Genomic DNA, 20,256 nt, shown 5'->3' on the forward strand with positions numbered 1-20,256 from the left:
GCTTCAATTTAAGCATCCCATTAGTCAGGATCATGAGAGGCCAGGTAGTAACCCTGCATTTTTCATTTTGTGAAAAATAGCTCTTGGTTTTCTGAATTGTTCTTGTTGAAACAACTTGTTGGTCTCAGCTAATGGTACATATAGTCTCATGTATAGCCTAAACTCCTTACCATTGGCTTTAGAGCACTCAGTAGCTCTCCCCTTCCTACCTAACCTGGCTGATTTCCTACTACATTCTAGCCTGCAACCTAATGCCAACCTACTCATTGTACCTTGATCTGGTCTCTCTCACTGCTGATCCCTTGCCTTTGTCCTCCCTCTGACCTGGAACTTGCCCCCTTCATATTAAACAGACCACCACTCTTCCCACCTTCAAAACCCTATTAAAATCAAATCTCCTGCAAGAAGACTTCCTCATCTAAGCCTGCATTTCCCTCTTCTTTCTGCATCCCCTATTCACTTCGATCTGTACCCTCTAAAGACTTTATATTCACCCTATGGCCAGCTCCACAGCACTTATGTACAAATCCAAAATTTATTTTAATGTCTGTTTCCCTCTCCAGACTGTAATTTCCTTGTAGGCAGGGAACCTGCCTAACAACTCTGTTGTATCATATTCTCCCAAGCATTTAGTAAAGTGTTCTGCACACAAAAGTGCTTGATAAATATCATAGGTTAATTGATTGATTAATGGCTGCTTGGTAGACAACATCTCTTGAGACAACTAATCTCTGATTGCTCAAAATGTGGTTGTGACTTCATTTATTGGGGGAAAAAGTCATGTATTTAAATGATGGCAGTGGAAATATTCTGCATATTCTTCGAAGGGCTCCATTCTCAGTGGCTAAAGGGGTGTTAAGGGAGCTCATTGAAGTGTTTTGCTATTTTAAAAAGCATATTCCCCCCTTGTGCATGAGGGACCGTGATAGAGAAGCAGCATGGCTCAGTGGAAAGAGCACGGGCTTTGGAGTCAGAGGTCATGGGTTCAAATCCCACCTCCACCATTTGTTAGCTGTGTGACTTTGGGCAAGTCACTTAACTTCTCTGTGCCTCAGTTACCTCATCTGGAGAATGGGGATTAAGACTGTGAGCCCCCCATGGGACAACCTGGTCACCTTGTAACCTCTCCAGTGCTTAGAACAGTGCTTTGCACATAGTAAGTGCTTAATAAATGTCATTATTATTATTATTATTATAGGTGACCCCACATTCTCAAAAGTGATCACTATGCCAGGCTAATTGACATTTCACTGATTTATAGACAGCTTTACAAAGCAATTTTTCCCCCTTTCAACTCCACTTTGGGTCAATTTTGACCCATCTAGCGGTCAGGGGTGAGGCTGGGCAGGGTGGAGAGGAGGCTGGGTGGGAAGAGGATCCTGCCCTCTCTGCCCTGATGCCATTTTCCCCTCCTTGCCACTTATCCCCAAGTCTCTGGAGTTGGATGTATGGGCCCCAAACCCATTCTGTACCTTCCTCCACCCTTCCCCCCAAGCAAGGAAAAAAGCTGAAGCCATCAGGTAAGTGGAGAAAATGTGGGAATGTTTCCCAGTCCCCTTCCCTCTGGAGGAGACTTCTTAGAAGCCCCAGCAAAGAAGGAAGCCTCCCTGGATTATTTAAACCACTCTTGTCCCTCCTTCCACACACACCCCTGAAGGACCCAGGAGCTAGCCAAGTCTAGGTTGGATATGGGGAGGGCTTGAGGGCTCTTGATGAAGAAGCAGGGGAGTGTAGGGGAGCCCCAGACTATACTGAGTGGGGCTTGTGTGGGTGTCTTCCTGACATCTTGCTATCCTCCTCTGTCTGTCTGTCTTCCTTGTGGGATGGAGAGCGATTACAGAGTGGAGCTGGAGAGTCAGCCTTCCAATAGAGAGAAGAGGGGGGTTCTGGGCACAAAGCAGTCCCAGCGTGTGAGGCAGAAGCAGCACCTGTGCCCCTCTCCTTGTTTCTCTCCCAGCCCCTTCCCCCGACAGCAGATTTGTCCACAGTCAGATCTGACCTGGGGGAAACAATCAGAGGAGAGGGCAGGGAAGCGTGGTCTTGGATAGGTAGGTTTTCCCACAAATCAGCGTACAGCCTGGGGGAAACCAATCAGAGGTGGGTCCAGTGCTATTTGACAGTCAAATGTATTGATTGAGTGCTGACTGTGCAGAGCACTCTACTAAGTGCTTGAGAGAATACAATAAACAGATACTTTCCCTGCCCACAATGAGCTTACAGTTAAGGTTGGGGAGACAGACATTAATATAAATAATGTCATATAAATAATGACATTATTTAAGTATTAGTGTTTTGTTCCAGAGAAATCTGGCTAAAAGTGGCCAAAAGTCTTTTATTTTCAAGGGAGTTGCAGCTTGGCAAACTACAACAAGCTGCAACAAGCTGCAACTCTGTCACGAACCTGTAGAGCTATCTTTCCATTGGAAGACTGTGAGATCATATCCATGAGTGTGCCAGTGGGAGAAAATCTCTTGCACCCTTGCACACTGGGCCCATAAAAATCCAGTAGTGAACTTTTTCCATCCCCTTGGAGCTTGGGGGAGCACTGCTCAGACATCAATAATTAAGAGTAGGAAATGTATTACTGCAAGCAAGCAGAAAATGTGTTTAAATTGTTTGCACTAAACTGTCCTCACTCTCTTGCCCAATCCCTCTCTGTCCAGTGGCAGAGGGACTAAAACCCATGTCTCCCAATTCCCAGAGCAGTGCCCTAACCATTCCAGCAACAGCAAGACTGAAAATAAGGATTTCATATTTAATCATATTTATTGAGTGCTTACTGTGTGCAGAGCACTGTACTAAGCGCTTGGAAAGCACAATTCAGCAACAGAGACAATCCCTGCCTGCAACAGGCTCAGGGTCTAGAAGAGGGGAGACAGACATCAAAAAAATATGGAATGCTTCAGGCAGACTTTGAAGAAATGTCTTTTTCGCCATAATCAGATTTGGGATTTAAGTCACATTAGATATTTCATGATCTAGAAAAATGATCTCTGCCAACTGAAACCAGTTTCAGTGATGTATCTTTGGCATAATTATTGGACCCCATTAGAAAGTGTTCTGAGGCTACCTCCCCAACACTCTGGCATTTGTACCTAAGGCGGAGAGTTTTAAAGGTGCCACAATTTTTGTAAAATGTCTAAATTACCATTCTAAATGCTCATTTCAATCCTCCAAATCTCTGGTATCACAAGTGTTATGGTCTTGCAAAACCCCGTATTAGGGAAAGTTCACACTGTAGTACTCACCATGTCTGACATCACAAATATGTGCACAACTGTTTATTCCAACACCAAATTGCATTATATCCAGACAGCCATGCATTGTCAGAAGAAAATTCTTACTGTGTTTTAGGCAAAACACATAGTGAAAACATATATTATGACAGAATTATAAGATCCTTGGGGGCAGGGATCATGCCTACTTATTCTACTGTACTCTCCCAAGTGATTAGTACAGTGCTTGGCACACAGTAAAACCTGGGTTCTAATCCCAATTCCACCTCTTGTCTGCTGCGTGACCTTGGGCAAGTCTTAATTTCACTGTTCCTCAGTCACCTCATCTGTAAAATGGGGATTAAGATTGTGAGCCCCATGTGGGACATGGACCAGTCCCAACCCAACTAGCTTGTATCTACCCAAGTGCTTAATACAGTGCCTGGCACATAGTAAGTGCTTAACAAATACCACAAGAATAAAGTAAGCACTCAATAAATAACACTAATTCATCATCATCATCAATCGTATTTATTGAGCGCTTACTATGTGCAGAACACTGTACTAAGCGCTTGGGAAGTACAAATTGGCAACATATAGAGACAGTCCCTACCCAACAGTGGGCTCACAGTCTAAAAGGAGGAGACAGAGAACAAAACCAAACATACTAACAAAATAAAATAAATAGAATAGATATGTACAAATAAAATAAATAAATAAATAAATAGAGTAATAAATATGTACAAACATATATACATATATACAGGTGCTGTGGGGAAGGGAAGGAGGTAAGATGGGGGGGATGGAGAGGGGGATGAGGGGGAGAGGAAGGAAGGGGCTCAGTCTGGGAAGGCCTCCTGGAGGAGGTGAGCTCTCAGCAGGGCCTTGAAGGGAGGAAGAGAGCTAGCTTGGCGGAGGGGCAGAGGGAGGGCATTCCAGGCCCGGGGGAGAACGTGGGCCGGGGGTCGATGGCGGGACAGGCGAGAGCGAGGTACGGCGAGGAGATTAGCAGCGGAGGAGCGGAGGGTGCGGGCTGGGCTGTAGAAGGAGAGAAGGGAGGTGAGGTAGGAGGGGGCGAGGTGATGGAGAGCCTTGAAGCCCAGGGTGAGGAATTTCTGCCTGATGCGCAGATTGATTGGTAGCCACTGGAGATTTTTGAGGAGGGGAGTAATATGCCCAGAGCGTTTCTGGACAAAGATAATCCGGGCAGCAGCATGATGTATGGATTGAAGTGGAGAGAGACACGAGGATGGGAGATCAGAGAGATTGATTGACTAATTGATTGATTGATTAAGTAAGTGTATATGTGCAGAGCTGAGGAGAAAAGTTGTACATGGGAAAGCCATATAGCAACCTTTTTATTTTAAAGTCTGCCATTCCTTTTTTGATTTCTAGATATGGTGGTATCAGGAATCCCCAAAGAGAATGGTATCCTTCATGCTGGAGAAATAGCCAGCATGGCTCTGGACCTGGTTTCGGTGTGCAAGAATTTTAGGATACCACACAAGCCCAATGCCCAACTACGAATCCGTGCAGGAATCCACTCAGGTAAGGGAGGATGGTTTGAAAAATGCCGTGAAGGAGAGAAATGTTTTCTGGCAAAACCTCCCTTGGAAACAGAGTATGACTTTGCCTTCTGAGGAAAAGGGAAATGGAAAATTGAGCAATTAACCAATGAATTTAACAAATGTATGCAGTTGGATCCCTGCCGCCACCCCTCCGCCCCCACCCCCGCCCCCGACCAGAACCCCAAACTACTCTTTTCACTTGAATTTTTCCCTGAATAACTTGGCAATTGCCTCAATTCTCCATTTTACTTTGAATGCTAATGCAACTGAAAACATACTTTGTCTACTCAGGCAGTGTTTCCTCTTCCTCTCTCTCACTTCAACACATTTGATATTTTTCCACCACTACAAACTATCCTGCTTGTGTACCTAATATTCCAGTTTCATAAATCTCCTAAAATTAATGATCTATTTTTTAAAAAGGCAGACCTTTGAAAGTTTGTTTACAGAGCATCTTGAATGTCAAAGGAAACCCTTGCACATCATTGTGGTGATATGGTTTCAGCTGGCCTGTCTTTGAAAGCCAGCCAGGTGTGCTGTTGAGAGAAGGCAGCATAATCCTCATGTCTTCCTCTAGAGGATAGGTTTCTGTAGTAGATATATAGATGTTTCATTCCAGATTAGTTTAGATTCAAGCCAAGAATATTGTAAACTGATACATGTATTTCAGTCCCCTGTTACTCTAAAGGTAATTTACACTTATCCACTCTCTTCTCCCACATATCCCATTTTGCATTCTTTGTTCCTCCTGAGCTCACCTTTTCAACGTGCCTAGTTATCAATTGTTCCATCTCTTATCTCCTGTTCACCTCTTTCCATCTGCCTGAAACATGCTCCCACTTCGAACTGCCAGGCCACAGCATCTTCAAAATCCTACTGAAATTCCCAATTCTGGGATACTTCTCTCAAGACTCAGTTCTAGGTCCCCTTTTATTCTCCATCTACTCCCACTCCTTTGGAGAATTCATACCAGTTGGAAGATTATGACCTGAGAAGAACAAAATTTGATTTTGGGAAATCAATCAATAAATCAATGGTATTTATTGATTGCTCTGCACTTAGTAACCAATCAATAAATACCACTGATCAATTGATTTTCCTAAGTCAATTTTTGTTCTTCTCAGGTCATAATCTCCCATCTGGAGAAGCAGAATGACCTAGTGGATAGGGCATGGGCCTGGGAGTCAGAACGACCTGAGTTCTCATCCCTGCTCATGCCACTTATCTGCTGTGTGACCTTGGGCAAATCAGTTAACTTCTCTGTGCCTCAGTTCCATCATTGGCATAATGGAGATTCAATATCTGTTCTCCCTCATACTCAGACTGTGAGCCTCATGTGGGGTCTGATTATCTTATACCAACCACAGCACTTGACACAAAGTATAGTTCTTGACACAAAGTAAGCACTTAACAAATACCATAATGATTTTTATTGTCATTATTATTACATTCAGTTATTCATTATCATCACTCTCATTGTAAATATTTCTATGTTTGTCTTCCCCATAAGAATATGAGCTTCTTGTGGACAAGAAACCCGAGAATCAGTGAGTCTTAGTAGAAAGAGCATGGACCTGGGAGTCAGAGCACCTGGCCTCTAATCCCAGTTCTGCAACTTGCCTACTGTGTGACCTTAAGCAAGTCACTCAAGTAACCTGTGTCTCAGTTTCTCCACCTGTAAAATGAGGATTCAATAACTGTTCTCCCTCCTACTTGAGGGACTACTATGGGACTGTGAGCCCCATGTGGGACAGAGACAGTGTCTGATTATCTCCTATCTACCCCAGCACTTTGTATAGTGCTTGACACATATTAAGTGCTTAACAAATATCACTATTATTATAACATTTATTTATTCTGTATTTCCCAAGTGCCTATACAGTGCTCAGCACCAAGTAGGAGCTCAATATTTATTTCATCAATCATATTTATTGAGCGCTTACTATGTGCAGAGCACTGTACTAAGCACTTGGGAAGTACAAATTGGCAACATATAGAGACAGTCCCTACCCAACAGTGGGCTCACAGTCTAAAAGGGGGAGACAGAGAACAAAACCAAACATACTAACAAAATAAATAACTCAATAAATGCTACTACTACTACTACTACTAATGTTGGTATTTGTTAAGCGCTTACTGTGTGCAAAGCACTGTTCTAAGCACTGGGGAGGATACAAGGTGATCAGGTTGTCCCATGTGGGACACAGTCTAAATCCCCATTTTACAGATGAGGTAACTCAGGCACAGAGAAGTTAAGTGGCTTGCCCAAGATCACACAGCTGACAAGTGGTTGAGTGGGGATTTGAACCCCTGACCTCTGACTCCCAAGCTTGCGCTCTTTATATTGAGCCATGCTGCTTCTCTTACAACAACAACAATTTAAGATTAAATCTGGGCTATTAAAGAGAATTACTGAATTAGTAATGGGCTTTGCCATCCTTAGTTTCCCTCCCAAACCCTGCCCTCTCCCTGACTTTCCCATCACTGTAGATGGCACTACCATCCAACTACCATCTCACAAGCCCGCAACCTTGGTGTCATCCTCGACTCCGCTCTCTCGTTCACCCCTCACATCCAATCCATCACCAAAACCTGCCGGTCTCACCTCCACGACATTGCCAAGATCTGCCCATTCCTCTCCATCCAAACCAATACCTTGCTAGTTCAGTCTCTCATCCTATCCTGACTGGATTACTGCATCAGCCTCCACTCTGATCTCCCATCTTCCTGTCTCTCCCCGCTTCAGTCTATACTTCATGCTGCTGCCTAGATCATCTCTGTGCAGAAATGCTCTGGGTATGTTACTCCCTTCCTCAAAAATCTCCAGTGGCTACCAGTCAACCTAGGCATCAAGCAAAAACTCCTCACTCTCGGCTTCAAGGCTCTCCATCACCTCGCCCCCTCCTACCTCACCTCCCTTCTCTCCTTCTACAGCCCAGCCTGCACCCTCCACTCCTCTGCCACTAACCTCCTCACTGTACCTCATTCTCACCTGTCCCACTGTCGACCCCCGGCCCACATCCTCCCCTTGTCCTGGAGTGCCCTCCCTCGGCACATCCGCCAAGCTAGCTCTCTTCCTCCCTTCAAAGCCCTACTGAGAGCTCACCTCCTCCAGGGGGCCTTCCCAGACTGAGCCCCCTTTTTCCTCTCCTCCTCCCCATCCCCCCACCCTACCTCCTTCCCCTCCCCACAGCACCTGTATATATGTTTGTACAGATTTATTACTCTATTTATTTTACTTGTACATATTTACTATTCTATTTGTTTTGTTAATGATGTGCATCTAGCTTTACTTCTGTTTATTCTGATGACTTGACACCTGTCCACATGTTTTGTTTTGTTGTCTGTCTCCCCCTTCTAGACTGTGAGCCCATTGTTGGGTAGGGACCATCTCTATATGTTGCCAACTTGTACTTCCCAAGCGCTTAGTACAGTGCTCTACACACAGTAAGCGCTCAATAAATACGATTGAATGAATGAATATCAAGCACTTTAACTCATCCCAGGAGCCTAAGAAACTCAAAATAATAAACTTTCTCAAAGGTTCTTGATTTTTTTTTGCAACTAGCCCCAGTAGCCAGCCTGATATTACTCACCTAAGCAGTCCAGATTCTCAGAACAGGACTAGGACTAGTTTAGTCCTGCAGTGCATAATAATTCCTAGGACAGAGAGCATATTTAATCTATTCATTCATTCTTATTTTGCATCTTAGCCCAAGACAAGAGTAGTGTATGAAATTGATCAGATCTTCCTGATGGATGCAGTGTCATCCCGAAATTCCAGAAGATAAATTTAAAAATGTATCATTCTTATGTTTTCCCTTCTCCCTAAAGTAGGCAAGATAGAAGGCTTCATTGTGACAAACTCTTCTCCTGCACAGAGGATATATTTTTTTTCCTGAAAATTGTGCCTAAGGGTGCTCTGCAAGCCAGATGACCTCCCACCACATAGCACCCAGGTAGCAGAGGGATCACCACTGCTTTGTCCCTCAACCTTCAAACACTACCTTATTCTTGGGCATTGATCTTGGAAAACATAATATTCAGAATGAATAGTCTTGATTTTGAAGTCAGGGTCCCAAATAACAGAGACAGCCGAACTGTGGCTGTCAAATTGCAGAGGATTTTTTAAATGGATATTTTTTCATGACTTGTTCACTGAAAGAAATATACCCCACTCGAGAGAAGTACAATCTGACTTCATCCCATCACTGGTCAAACTTCAGGACATTCCATGCAGCTTGTAGGAATTTGTTCAGTTATTCTCACACATGCCTCCTGAGGCGCTTTGGTTCATCAGACGGAACATATTACTCATAGGCAGCCAGAACACTTCCTATACAGAAAAGTCAAATGATGCATGGCAGATGTAGCTATGCCTAAATTTGCCTCAGTATGAGTTCAGAGAGGAGCCCTCAGAGTGGAACTAAGATCAAGGCAGGAAAGGATCACAGAGCCAAATGGTCTACACTCATACAGAGAAACAAAATGGTCCAAACCTTGTTCCAGCTTCCAGTTGACCTAAAAACTGAAAGTTACTTTGCTTCATGGACTAGCAGCATTATAAAACACCATTCCTCCCATTTTCCAAGAAATGCCGCATTTTGGCTAATGACATGTGACCTATTAAAGAATAGGAAATAATGGAAAGGGGTAGGGAGGTATGAAAAAAGGGTGTATAGCCTTATGCAACGAAGGTAACATTTTAAATTAAGGCAATCATTTCCATTTCTTAATAAATAATAGAAACTGCATTTAAAGATAAATTATAATTAAGGTGGTTTTTCACATGCTGGGACTACAAAGATAAATAATTCACAACTCCCTTGGAATTTGGTAGCAAATACATAACTAATGCTATTTTGTGGGTTCAAAAACAGAGGCAAAAACAGCTCCATAGGAAATTCTGGGACAATCTTTCTTAAACTATTAAGCCAGTCATGCAAATGAGCAAGTGCCCTCATACTTGAGTCAAATTCCACTTCTGAAAGATGACCAGATTGACCCCAATCCAAGGCAGGATGGAGCCAGGGCCTTCAGGGAGAAAGGACAGAAAGAGGAGGAACCAAAAAGAGAGGGGCAGAGAGAGGAGAGAGACAGCAGTAGAGAAGAATAGAGGGAGAGAGGGAAGGGAAGGAGGATAAATGGCAAAGTGAGAGGGAGAAGGGTGGAAAGGGAAAAGGAAGAGAAGAAAGTGGGCAAATAAGAGCAGATAGGAAAAGGATAGAAAAAGAAACAGGAGGGAGTGAAAAAGAGAGGAAGAGAGAGAGAGAGAGAGAGAGAGAGAGAGAGAGAGAGAGAGAGAGGAGAAGAGATAGTAGGGGCACTTTCCTTCTCTTTCTCTGCTGCTGCACTCCTCCACCATTCCTCACTGTCATTGGCCACCAGTCCAGTTGTCCCCAGAGCCTGGTGGTGACAGCAGTGGAGAGCAGCAGTAGCATCCACAGTTACTTAGCAACATCAGAACTGACCCTCCTAGGCCACTGAAGGGAATGTCCACATGGTCAGATGGTGTTTCCAACCATGCCTGGAGTTCCCATCAATGGCTTGGAAAGCCCAGTTCAGCTGTGGTGGCAGCTGCTGACACCTCCATCACTACCACAGCTGAGGGGTTGTTTCCTTCCACCCCAAATGAAATCAACATCCTACTGAGTCCCACCTTAGTCCTTTCAGGTAGCAGTACAGAGCCCCAATTACCTTAGCCATTCCACCCATTTTGAGATACCTGATAACCCTACATTTGTGTTTTTGACTCTAGGCAGTGTATTCACCATTTGTGGGGACTTGAATTACTTCTCCTGATTTTGTGGGGAGGAGCAGAATTCTCAAAGTTTCAATTCCATGCTTCTTACTCCTTACTCTTCCCTGCCACTGTCCCCTAGGGCTGGGGCAGTCCTAGGATGAGCTGGGAACCATTGTTTTGATGACCAGCAATCTCCACACAGATAAATGGAAATGATTCGTTTGTGGGTGGTGGGAGGATCTGTGTGTGTTTAGCCTAAAATGGACTGGGATACGTTTGGGGTTTGTCCTGTCCTAATTTTAAAAGGTCAGGTTCCTTGGGTTTTACAGCCTGAACAGCGTGAAGAGAAGCAGCATGTCTTAGTGAGAAGCAGTGTGGCTTAGTGGCATGAGCACGGGCCTGGGAGTCAGAGGCTGTGGGTTCTAATCCCTCTCCTCCACTTGCCTGCTGTGTGACCTTGGGCAAGCCACTTAACTTCTCTGTGCCTCAGTTACCTCATCTGGAAAATGGGAATTAAGACTGTGAGCCCCACCTGGGACAACCTGATTACCTTGTAACTACCCCAGCACTTACAACAGTGCTTGGCACATAGTAAGTGCTTAACAAATATCAGCATCATTATTATTATTGTTAACAGAGCCCATGTAGGGATTTACCTGCTGGGCCCTCTGTTAGTTGGGCAGGGCTAAGACTCCAGCTTTGAAGTCTTCGTTAGCTTGTATGTCCACTGTAGCAAATGTTAAGATTGAAGAATCCATGGTTAATTATCATGCATGATAACGCTTCTGCACTGTATCTTAATAATGTGGTGCTGTTTAAATACAGTTATATCTAGTACCATAAAGATTAGTCTCTTGAAGGAGTAAGATCTCACAGAAAATAATGATTCACTGAAGAATCTATTTTCATTATTAGGACAAAGATGAATTCCCCTTTTTTAGTTTGTCAACCAATCATCCCATTTTAATAGGATGTAGACACATCATCCCCTCTCAGGATCTCACCTGGAGAGTTTCCAGTACTCTACCAGTCTCGGCTATGGGAGGTAGAGTCAAGTAGAGGCATACCCATTCCATGCCTAGCTTGGGCAATGGCTATTGAATGGAAGGCAATCTGCTACAAGTCAAAACTCACCTGTGCTGGGCAGCAGTGGCATGGGAGAGAGTCGAGGGTGGAGACTCAAGTTTACTGTGCAGAAGAAGGCAATGGTAAATCACTTCCATATTTTTACCAAGAAAACTCTCTGGATACACTACCAAAAATTGTAGTTGGAGGTGGGGCGTTCTGGGAGAGATGTGTCCATGGAGTCACTATGGGTCAGAGACAACTCAACAGCATGAGACAAAGACAAGACACATCCTAAGAATTCTAAGAATGTGAAACAGTGTTGGAAGAAATGATTCTGTACTTGCACGTAGTGTCAGAATAGAGGCTACTGCAACATCAATTTTCCTTAACATGTGGTCCTGCAAAAAAGCCACCCCAACATTTTAGGAAGGCTAGCTGTACATATACACACACACATGCACATCTATACATACGTTATCACCCAAATTAGTCTGCAAAAATTCAGGACTGTCTTGGCTAAGTTGGTATGTAGAGTTAGATTAGTAGTTTGTATTGAATGCATACCATGTGCCAAGCACTGTACTGAGTCCAGTTGAGTGAGAGACAAGGTCCTGGCCCTCCAGAAGTTTACAATCTAATAGGAGTGCCTGTCAGGAACAAATCATTTTCAAATAGTTGGAGGAGCAGGAAACAATGCTACAACTGCTGATCGCAGGAGTATGGAAAGATGAACAAATAAATAGAAATGGTAAATGAATGCAATTTATTGAGCACTCATGGTGTGCAAAGCACTGTACTAAGCTCTTGGGAGAGTATAATACAAGTGTGTTGGTAGACACATTCCCTATCCATAATGAGCTCATAGTGTACAGTATAAAGTATACCTGAATCTGAATGAATAAATAACCTCATTTAATTGGGAAGCTGCATGGCCTAGTGGAAAGAGCACAGGCTTGAGAGTCAGAGGACCTGGGTTCTAATCCCAAATCCTCCACTTGCCTGCTATGTGACCTCTATGCCTCAAGTTTTCTCACCTGAAAAAATGGGGATTAAATATCTGTTCTCCTCCCTACTTAGATTGTGAGTCCCATGTGCCAACCTGCTTAGTTTGTATCTCCTCTAGTACTTGGTACAGTGTGTAGCACATTGTAAGTGCTTAGCAACTACCATAGCCATTATTAATTATTGTTATTTAATAGGGTCGGTGGTGGCTGGAGTTGTTGGAACCAAAATGCCTCGGTACTGCTTATTTGGAGACACTGTGAACACAGCTTCGAGAATGGAATCAACAAGTGAAGGTAAAAAGCAAACACACAGTTAAGGTGTCCAACCCATTAATTTAAGGGTATGGCTGGTTTTTCCCCCCCTCATAAGTAATGTGATTAGTCCTCTAATCCTGGTGTTTACATTGCACTTTTGAGTCTTAATGAGCCCTTTGAAGTATTTTTCAATCTTCATTTTTAGTCAAGGTGCTCTGGCTACTAGTTAGAGTCTATAAACATCTAAAGTAAGAGGGTCACCTCACCACCACCACCATTTTTGGTATTTGATTAGGAATCTCAATTATTTAGAAATTATTTTCCATATTTCTCCTCCTCCCTTCTGTCTACCTGCCTTGTAGCCACTTCCAATGCTGAGAATCTCCACTGAGATTTTAAGAGATAAAATGAAGCCTATCCATTTGGACAGTTGTTAACATTTTGGACAAGGACTATCAATCAATCATATTTATTGAGTGCTTACTGTGTGCAGAGCACTGTACTAAGCGCTTGGGAAGTACAAGTTGGCAACAAGGACTAGTAGAGGAGGGTGAAATGAAAGATCTAAAATTAAGTTTTTGAATTATCTGTGGATTTAATTTATCTTAGCTTTCCCTGTCCACATCACCACAAACTATTGAAAGTTGCCTGCTCAAGAGTGAAAAAGGCAGGTTCTCTTGTTCAAATGTCCAATACAACCAGCTTCAAACGTCTTCCTTGTGACATGTAAGATTTACATGTCAGCAACTCCAGGCAAGCAGCTAGTAAAAGCTACAAATGATATCAGATGCAGAATGCAATGTGAAATATTTGATGACCACTGGCTTGAAGGTGTCCTGAGGTGCCTCTGCAGTGTATGATGGACAGAAAATATCAAACCGTTGGTCATTTTTCAAAATTGCTTGAGTTTTAGATCTAGTGGAGAGTGTTAAAGTTGAGCAGGGTTAATTTTTTTTCCTCTATTTTTGTCCTCTAGCTCTTAAAATCCAGTGCAGTTCCAGTGCATATCAACTACTGGAGCAAATTGGCAACTACAGACTGGTGTGTCGCGGGAATTTACAAGTCAAGGTAAATAACAAGTACTGGTTTTTGCGATGGCCCCAACAGGCAGAGAAAAGTAACAACATTGCTATAGAACATATAGTTCCAATAAAGCCCAGTGGATCATAGCTCTCTGGACACTTACATATAGCATTTGCAAAGCAACACAACACAATATCATTGTCACCTGCATTATTGAGACAAAAAAGGTAAAAATTAACTTAGAAGTAGCTAAGAAGTAAAGAAGGAAAATTCAAGGGCTCCGAGCTTTAACTTTGGATCTTTCACAAATGTCTAACCAGAGAATTGGCCCATAAAGCAAGTACCATCAGTTTTTCCAAAGCGTGTTTTGGATAGAATGTTGTTAGGAAATTTGAGACAACATATTTGGGTACAAGGCAATGCAGTGTGAGGTGTCATTCAAGGAGGGAGATCCCATCATTCCTACGGTCCCATTTTTTTTCCAATTCCACCCCACTTCTGCTGTAATTTGGGACATCTCTCTGTACCTTGATTTCCAATCAGGAACACTGGTGTAGTAATAGTGCACAACCTTAAGGGACTGGAAGGAATAATCAATATATTATTATAAATCAGAGGTAAGTGTGAAGACCTATGAAATCATTTTTAAAATGTGAATGTTTTCACATTTTTGTAGACATCTCCTGACATTTACAGTGGAATTTATGAGGGGCCTTTAGGAGAGACCTATTCAAACCACTTTAACTTGGACTTGCATTTCTCTGTTGTTTTAAGGGGTTTGTATTTCTAAACGTGCAATTCTGGAAGTGAGTGGGTACTAAGATAACCCCCAAAGTGCATTCCCATGTCTCTCAATTTTCCCCAAGCCACCCAATTCTGAAGTGTAGTAGCTCGGCAAAGTCTATGGTGAAAACCCGTATTGGACCACACTGAACTGAATTGTGATTAATTTGGACTTGGGATCAGATCACCAAGCAGAGGTAGACAGTTATTTCTAATGCAGACTGCATTAAATTGATGTGGGTTGATAGAGGAAAGGGGGTCTGATGTGTTGGCTTGTGAAGGTCGACAGGCTGTCATATAGGACCTAACGTGGCAACGTATGAAATGGCAAGTATTTCCAGTTCAGTGATTGTGGCCTGCCAGCAACTGGCCTGTAGAGTTTACAAGTCCCAATAGCCAGACTAATAAGTAGGGTTCCTTTTAGCTCAGGTGGAAGATCCCTGTTTCTGCTGAGCCAAAAGTCATGCATTCCCTTCCTTGCGGTGTCCCACAAATGTAATTAACTGAATACCACAGCATGTGTGTGCAAATCTTTACAACCTTGGCTCATTAGAAGGTGACTCTAGCTTATTGCACACTGAAATAGTCCCTGCCCTGACTGCACTAAGCTATTCTTCACTGCCCTCACAGAAAGCACAATCGGCAAGGAGCTTGAAAGTCAATTAAACAAAAAGAAGTTCCCACTGGGGAATGCCCATCCGCCTGTCATGGCAGATTGCCCTGGGAATCACTAGAAGATATGTAGTTTTGTGTCCTATAAGTTTTTAAGTGCACCATTTCTGCTACCCAACTTCTCAGCAGAGTAGCTATTACTTCCCTAATTAAAATATCTTCTTGTTTTCCCTAGGGAAAAGGAGAAATGGTAACGTATTGGCTAGAAGGAAAGTTGTTTACTGCAATCCCAAAAGGAACTGATACCACCTATGAAAACTTTCAAGACTCAGAAAGAAACTTTTTTCACTTGATTCCAGGAGTCTTGACCAATGAACCTCTCTCCAGCACAGCTTAAATAATATTTATTTCAATTCCAGTTTTTCTCTTTTTTTAGCCTTTTAGATTAACTTGTCACACTCATCTTTTGAGATCCATAGGGGTCTGAAGGTACTAAAGCTTCTATTGTAATGGAACCTTTGGAAAAAAAAAAAGATAGCTTTTCTTCCCCTTGGACTACAGAAGTTCATTAATCATAGTTCCCTCATTATTTCTCTTTTTCTCACTCTTCTCACTCCTAGCAGGAATATAACTCACTGGCAGTGACAAACACGTGGACACAAGATAAATGACATTCTACTTTATGATTAGGAATGAGGATTTCCAGTTTTAAGCAGTTCTGCAAAGATGCTTCTTTGATTTCGTTGGCAACCTCAGTGTAAATAGGGCACATTCAGGTCCCTTGTCAGATTTGGCACAGGCAAGCTATCATGGAGAGGCCAATGTATTGTATTAACTTTTCTAGGCTGATCAAAAGGATCTTTAATGCATATATCCTGAAGCTGGGGAATCTGTCTGCTGAACAATAAAGGAATACGGGTGTGAATCATCATCATCATCAATCGTATTTATTGAGCGCTTACTGTGTGCAGAGCACTGTACTAAGTGCTTGGGAAGTACAAATTGGCAACATATAGAGACAGTCCCTACCCAACAGTGGGCTCACAGTCTAAAAGGGGGAGACAGAGAACAAAACCAAACATATTAACAAAATAAAATAAATAGAATAGATATGTACAAATAAAATAAATAAATAAATAGAGTAATAAATATGTACAAACATATATACATATATACAGGTGCTGTGGGGAAGGGAAGGAGGTAAGATGGGGGGATGGAGAGGGGGACGAGGGGGAGAGGAAGGAAGGGGTTCAATCTGGGAAGGCCTCCTGGAGGAGGTGAGCTCTCAGTAGGGCCTTGAAGGGAGGAAGAGAGCTAGATTGGCGGATGGGCAGAGGGAGGGCATTCCAGGCCCGGGGGATGACGTGGGCCGGGGGTTGATGGCGGGACAGGCGAGAACGAGGTACGGTGAGGAGATTAGCGGCGGAGGAGCGGAGGGTGCGGGCTGGGCTGTAGAAGGAGAGAAGGGAGGTGAGGTAGGAGGGGGTGAGGTGATGGAGAGCCTTGAAGCCCAGGGTGAGGAGTTTCTGCCTGATGCACAGATTGATTGGTAGCCACTGGAGATTATTGAGGAGGGGAGTAATATGTCCCGAGCGTTTCTGGACAAAGATATTGCAATGTCTAATCTTGTAAAGGGACAGCCTGAAATCTCTTCGAATTGCTAGAACTCAGGGGCTGTTGGAGTTTTGAGAAAGTGGAAAGGATGCATTACAGTCTTGATGGGAATATTTAACTGAGCAAAGGGAGCTGAAGGGATACCAGGGGTCGCCCACTTAGGTCTCAACCTATGCTGAAGTGCTAGCAAATGTGAGTCACTGCAAAATTATGGGCCAATAATGTTACTGTGAAGAAAGTTTTGAGTCATAATGTTATGTAGATACTGATTTCCTAGGATCGTTTAAGAGGTTATCCTGATGTTGGTTTCATAGGCATCTTGTAATTAGAAAAATTGTTCCATGTGAATGATATATATGTTATCACATTTCTGTACAATGTTTAGGAGACCTGGGCTCTAATCCCAGCTCCGCCACTTGTCTGCCGTTTAACCTAGGGCAAGTCACTTAACTTCTCTGTGCCTCAGTTACTCCATCTGTAAAATGGGGATTAAGACTGTGAGCCCCATGTGGGACAACCTGATACCTTGTATTTACTCCAGTGCATAGAACAGGAAATGAAAATGCACAATGTATGTTCATGTAGAGTGCTTTCAATTTTTCTTTCCATGCTAAAATTCAGACTAGGTGGTTAAAGCCAAATTTAGGGGGGATGAAATGATCTATTGATTCATAGTTTTTTAACCATGCCCACATACATACATGTTTACTCTTAATAATTACTGCTTACTGAGTTTGTTTTTATCATCTTTCAGTGTGGGTAAATTCAGGATGAGGGATAAAGCTATTGTAAGATAGAACTTAAAAGTGTTTGCATCTGTTTGGGACATCTTTGCCTACCAAAATCCCATTGGATTCATCCTTCAAAAAAGGGGAAAATCAAGGTCATGGTTGATTCAATGTCAACTGGGTACCTTGCACAATATAGTGAGCAGAAAATCAACATTGTACCTCATTATTAGAACCCAGAAGTACAAAGAAGAGAATCCTCTTCAGTAATTTTCAAGAAGTATTTGAAAGAGAAGGGAGGGGTAGTAGTAGTAGCGGGAATGGTAAAGAAGAAAAACTCACAGATAGTGGGCAACAGTGAAAAGGGGCATAGATAGCAATTGAGAAAATGGGCTAGAACTAGAAAAAAACCCTAAGTATTCATATTCATTTAATTGGTCTTTTGGAAAATTCTGTGGGCTAAAAAAATCAGGCTCAAAGCAACAGCAATTGCTTGTGAAGATGCAATCAAAATTTAGAAGGTATATGGCTTTTGCTTTCTTGGAAACGTAGTCTCCTTAGGGCAGTATTCCCTAATTCTTGTTCCTAGTCTCCTCAGTCCCTTTGCTCTGCCTCCAAATGAGATCTGAGTGTGGTTGTTTACAAACACAACCCAATACATGCCATTTATTTGGGCTTTAGAAGATGGTGGTTTCAATTTCTTTTAACATACACACACACATATGTAACAGCCAAGTAAGAAATAACTATTCTAAAGCCAGGCAGATAAGCTTGAAACTGATCCCCAAAAGAAATCAGAGTGGACCATAAAGAAAGCAGAAAGTGGAGCTTACAAGGAATTGAATGTACTTTGCCCCTTCTTTCTAGGCTGTGGTTTTCATATAATGTAATCTTCCATTGTTTGTGATGATTGAGCCTTGGTTCCCTCACGAAGACTTGGGACCAAGAAGTTGATTCTAATGCTAGTGGTTTGTGCAGCTCCACTTACGCTCGCTTTCCCATGCCAGTCTTGTTCCCACTGGGGCTGGGGCTTTTTTTGAGGGGAACTACAAAATCCAGAGAGGTGTATGTTCTTTCAGGATGGTGTTAGCAAGCAGTCAGAAGATGAGATTATGATTAAGTAGGGGGTAAATGTATATGAGACCAATGCAAATTTTGTGGGTGAATCACAATTTTTTCAGGCCTAATGATTTTTGAAAATCATTTGTTATGCTGCATTTATCTCCATATAGTTAAATGTGTCCATCAGCGGAGCTTGAACCAAGCTAAAATTAGCTGGGCCCACCTCATTTATTTGATCAAGTTCCATGGTTCTATTTCTCATTTTTCAGTCACAGCCTTACAATTTCTAAAAACTTTTCTTTAGGAAAACCTTTCCTCATTTGGCCTCTTAGCTGATGATGTGTGTATTATTTTGAATTTATGCTTTAAGAAAAATAACAAACAGAGTCAAATTGGTAAAAGACAGTTTCTATAATGTAGAAATGTGATAAATGACAATAGTGTTCTTTTTCATGAAAAGACTTGGGCAGATGTTAATTGTTTCGTGCAAAGATCCAAATGAAAAGAAGCAGCTGAATCTGCACAGTTGAAGGATAGATGATATTGTCACTTTCATCTTCGGGTGGAACACAATCAGATTTCACTATTAAATGCAGAAAGGATCTTGAAAGAAATAGTTGACGAAGAGCTGAAGTTTCCCTAGCTTCAGAGAGTTGATGAGTCACTAGCAGATGCTCCGGTCTGTAGGACTATGGGGTAAAACAGATTATTTTTTCCCCCAGAAGATCATCATGTGTAGGTGTAAAATGATCTCGGCCACTGGTTTTGGATGTCTTCCATCCATGCCAGGGGCTCCAAATGCTGAAACTTCTGAGAGAAAGACAGAGACAATCAATCAATAGTATTTACTGAGCAGTTACTGTGTGCGGAGCACTGTATTAAGTGCTTGGGAGAGGACAATACAGTGGAGTAGATCGATACGATCCTTGCCTACCAGGAGCTTGCATGCAGAGTAGAAGACAGACAGTTACCGTCCTCCACTTCAAAGCCTTCTCAAAGGCACAACTCCTCCCAGAGGCCTTCCCTGACTAAGCCCTCCTTTCCTCTCCTCTTACAATGACTGTAAGCTCGTTGTGGGCAGGGAATGTGTCTGTTCATTGTGGTACTCTCCCAAGCTCTATGTACAGTGGAAGCAGCATGGCTTAGTGGAAAGAGCATGGGCTTAGGAGTCAGAGATCGTGGGTTCTAATACCAGCTCCGCCACTTGTCAGCTGTGTGACTTTGGGGAAGTTATGTTTTCTGTGTCTCAGTAATCTCCTCTGTAAAATGGGGATTAAGACTGTGAGCCCCACGTGGGACAACCTGATTACCTTGTATGTACCCCAGCACTTAGAAGAGTGCTTGGCACATAGGAAGCGATTAACAAATACCATCATTATTATTAGCATTACAGTGCTCCGCACAAAGTAAGCACTCAATAAATATGATTGAATGAATGAATGAAAGCCACTTTCCTGCTGTTACCAGTTGCAAACTGCTGAATTGAGGCTTCAGAGATGATGAAAGTGCCAGGGCTTAGAGGAGACTGCCAGTGATTAGCCAAAAGGCAACTCTAATATGATGGAATGGATTGGCAGGGGG

The 20,256-nt window shown here is 42.7% G+C and overlaps 1 protein-coding gene and 1 non-coding gene across 2 annotated transcripts in view; both read left to right on the top strand.

Moving 5' to 3' along the window:
* Nucleotides 1–15,668, top strand: part of LOC119947870 (atrial natriuretic peptide receptor 1-like) — an 80,832-nt gene extending 65,164 nt beyond the window's left edge. The window contains exons 21-24 of the mRNA XM_038769523.1: nt 4,611–4,763; nt 12,794–12,892; nt 13,830–13,921; nt 15,507–15,668. Of these exons, the coding sequence (XP_038625451.1) occupies nt 4,611–4,763; nt 12,794–12,892; nt 13,830–13,921; nt 15,507–15,668 (506 nt within the window). The remainder of the gene's footprint in view (nt 1–4,610; nt 4,764–12,793; nt 12,893–13,829; nt 13,922–15,506) is intronic.
* On the top strand, nt 11,513–11,650 carry LOC119948421. Its single transcript, XR_005456817.1, has one exon. It is a non-coding gene; the product is annotated as a small nucleolar RNA SNORA7 (small nucleolar RNA).
* Nucleotides 15,669–20,256: the final 4,588 nt, after the last annotated feature.

This window comes from Tachyglossus aculeatus, chromosome X4 (assembly GCF_015852505.1).
Source record: "Tachyglossus aculeatus isolate mTacAcu1 chromosome X4, mTacAcu1.pri, whole genome shotgun sequence".
NCBI classification, from domain to species: Eukaryota; Metazoa; Chordata; class Mammalia; order Monotremata; family Tachyglossidae; genus Tachyglossus; species Tachyglossus aculeatus.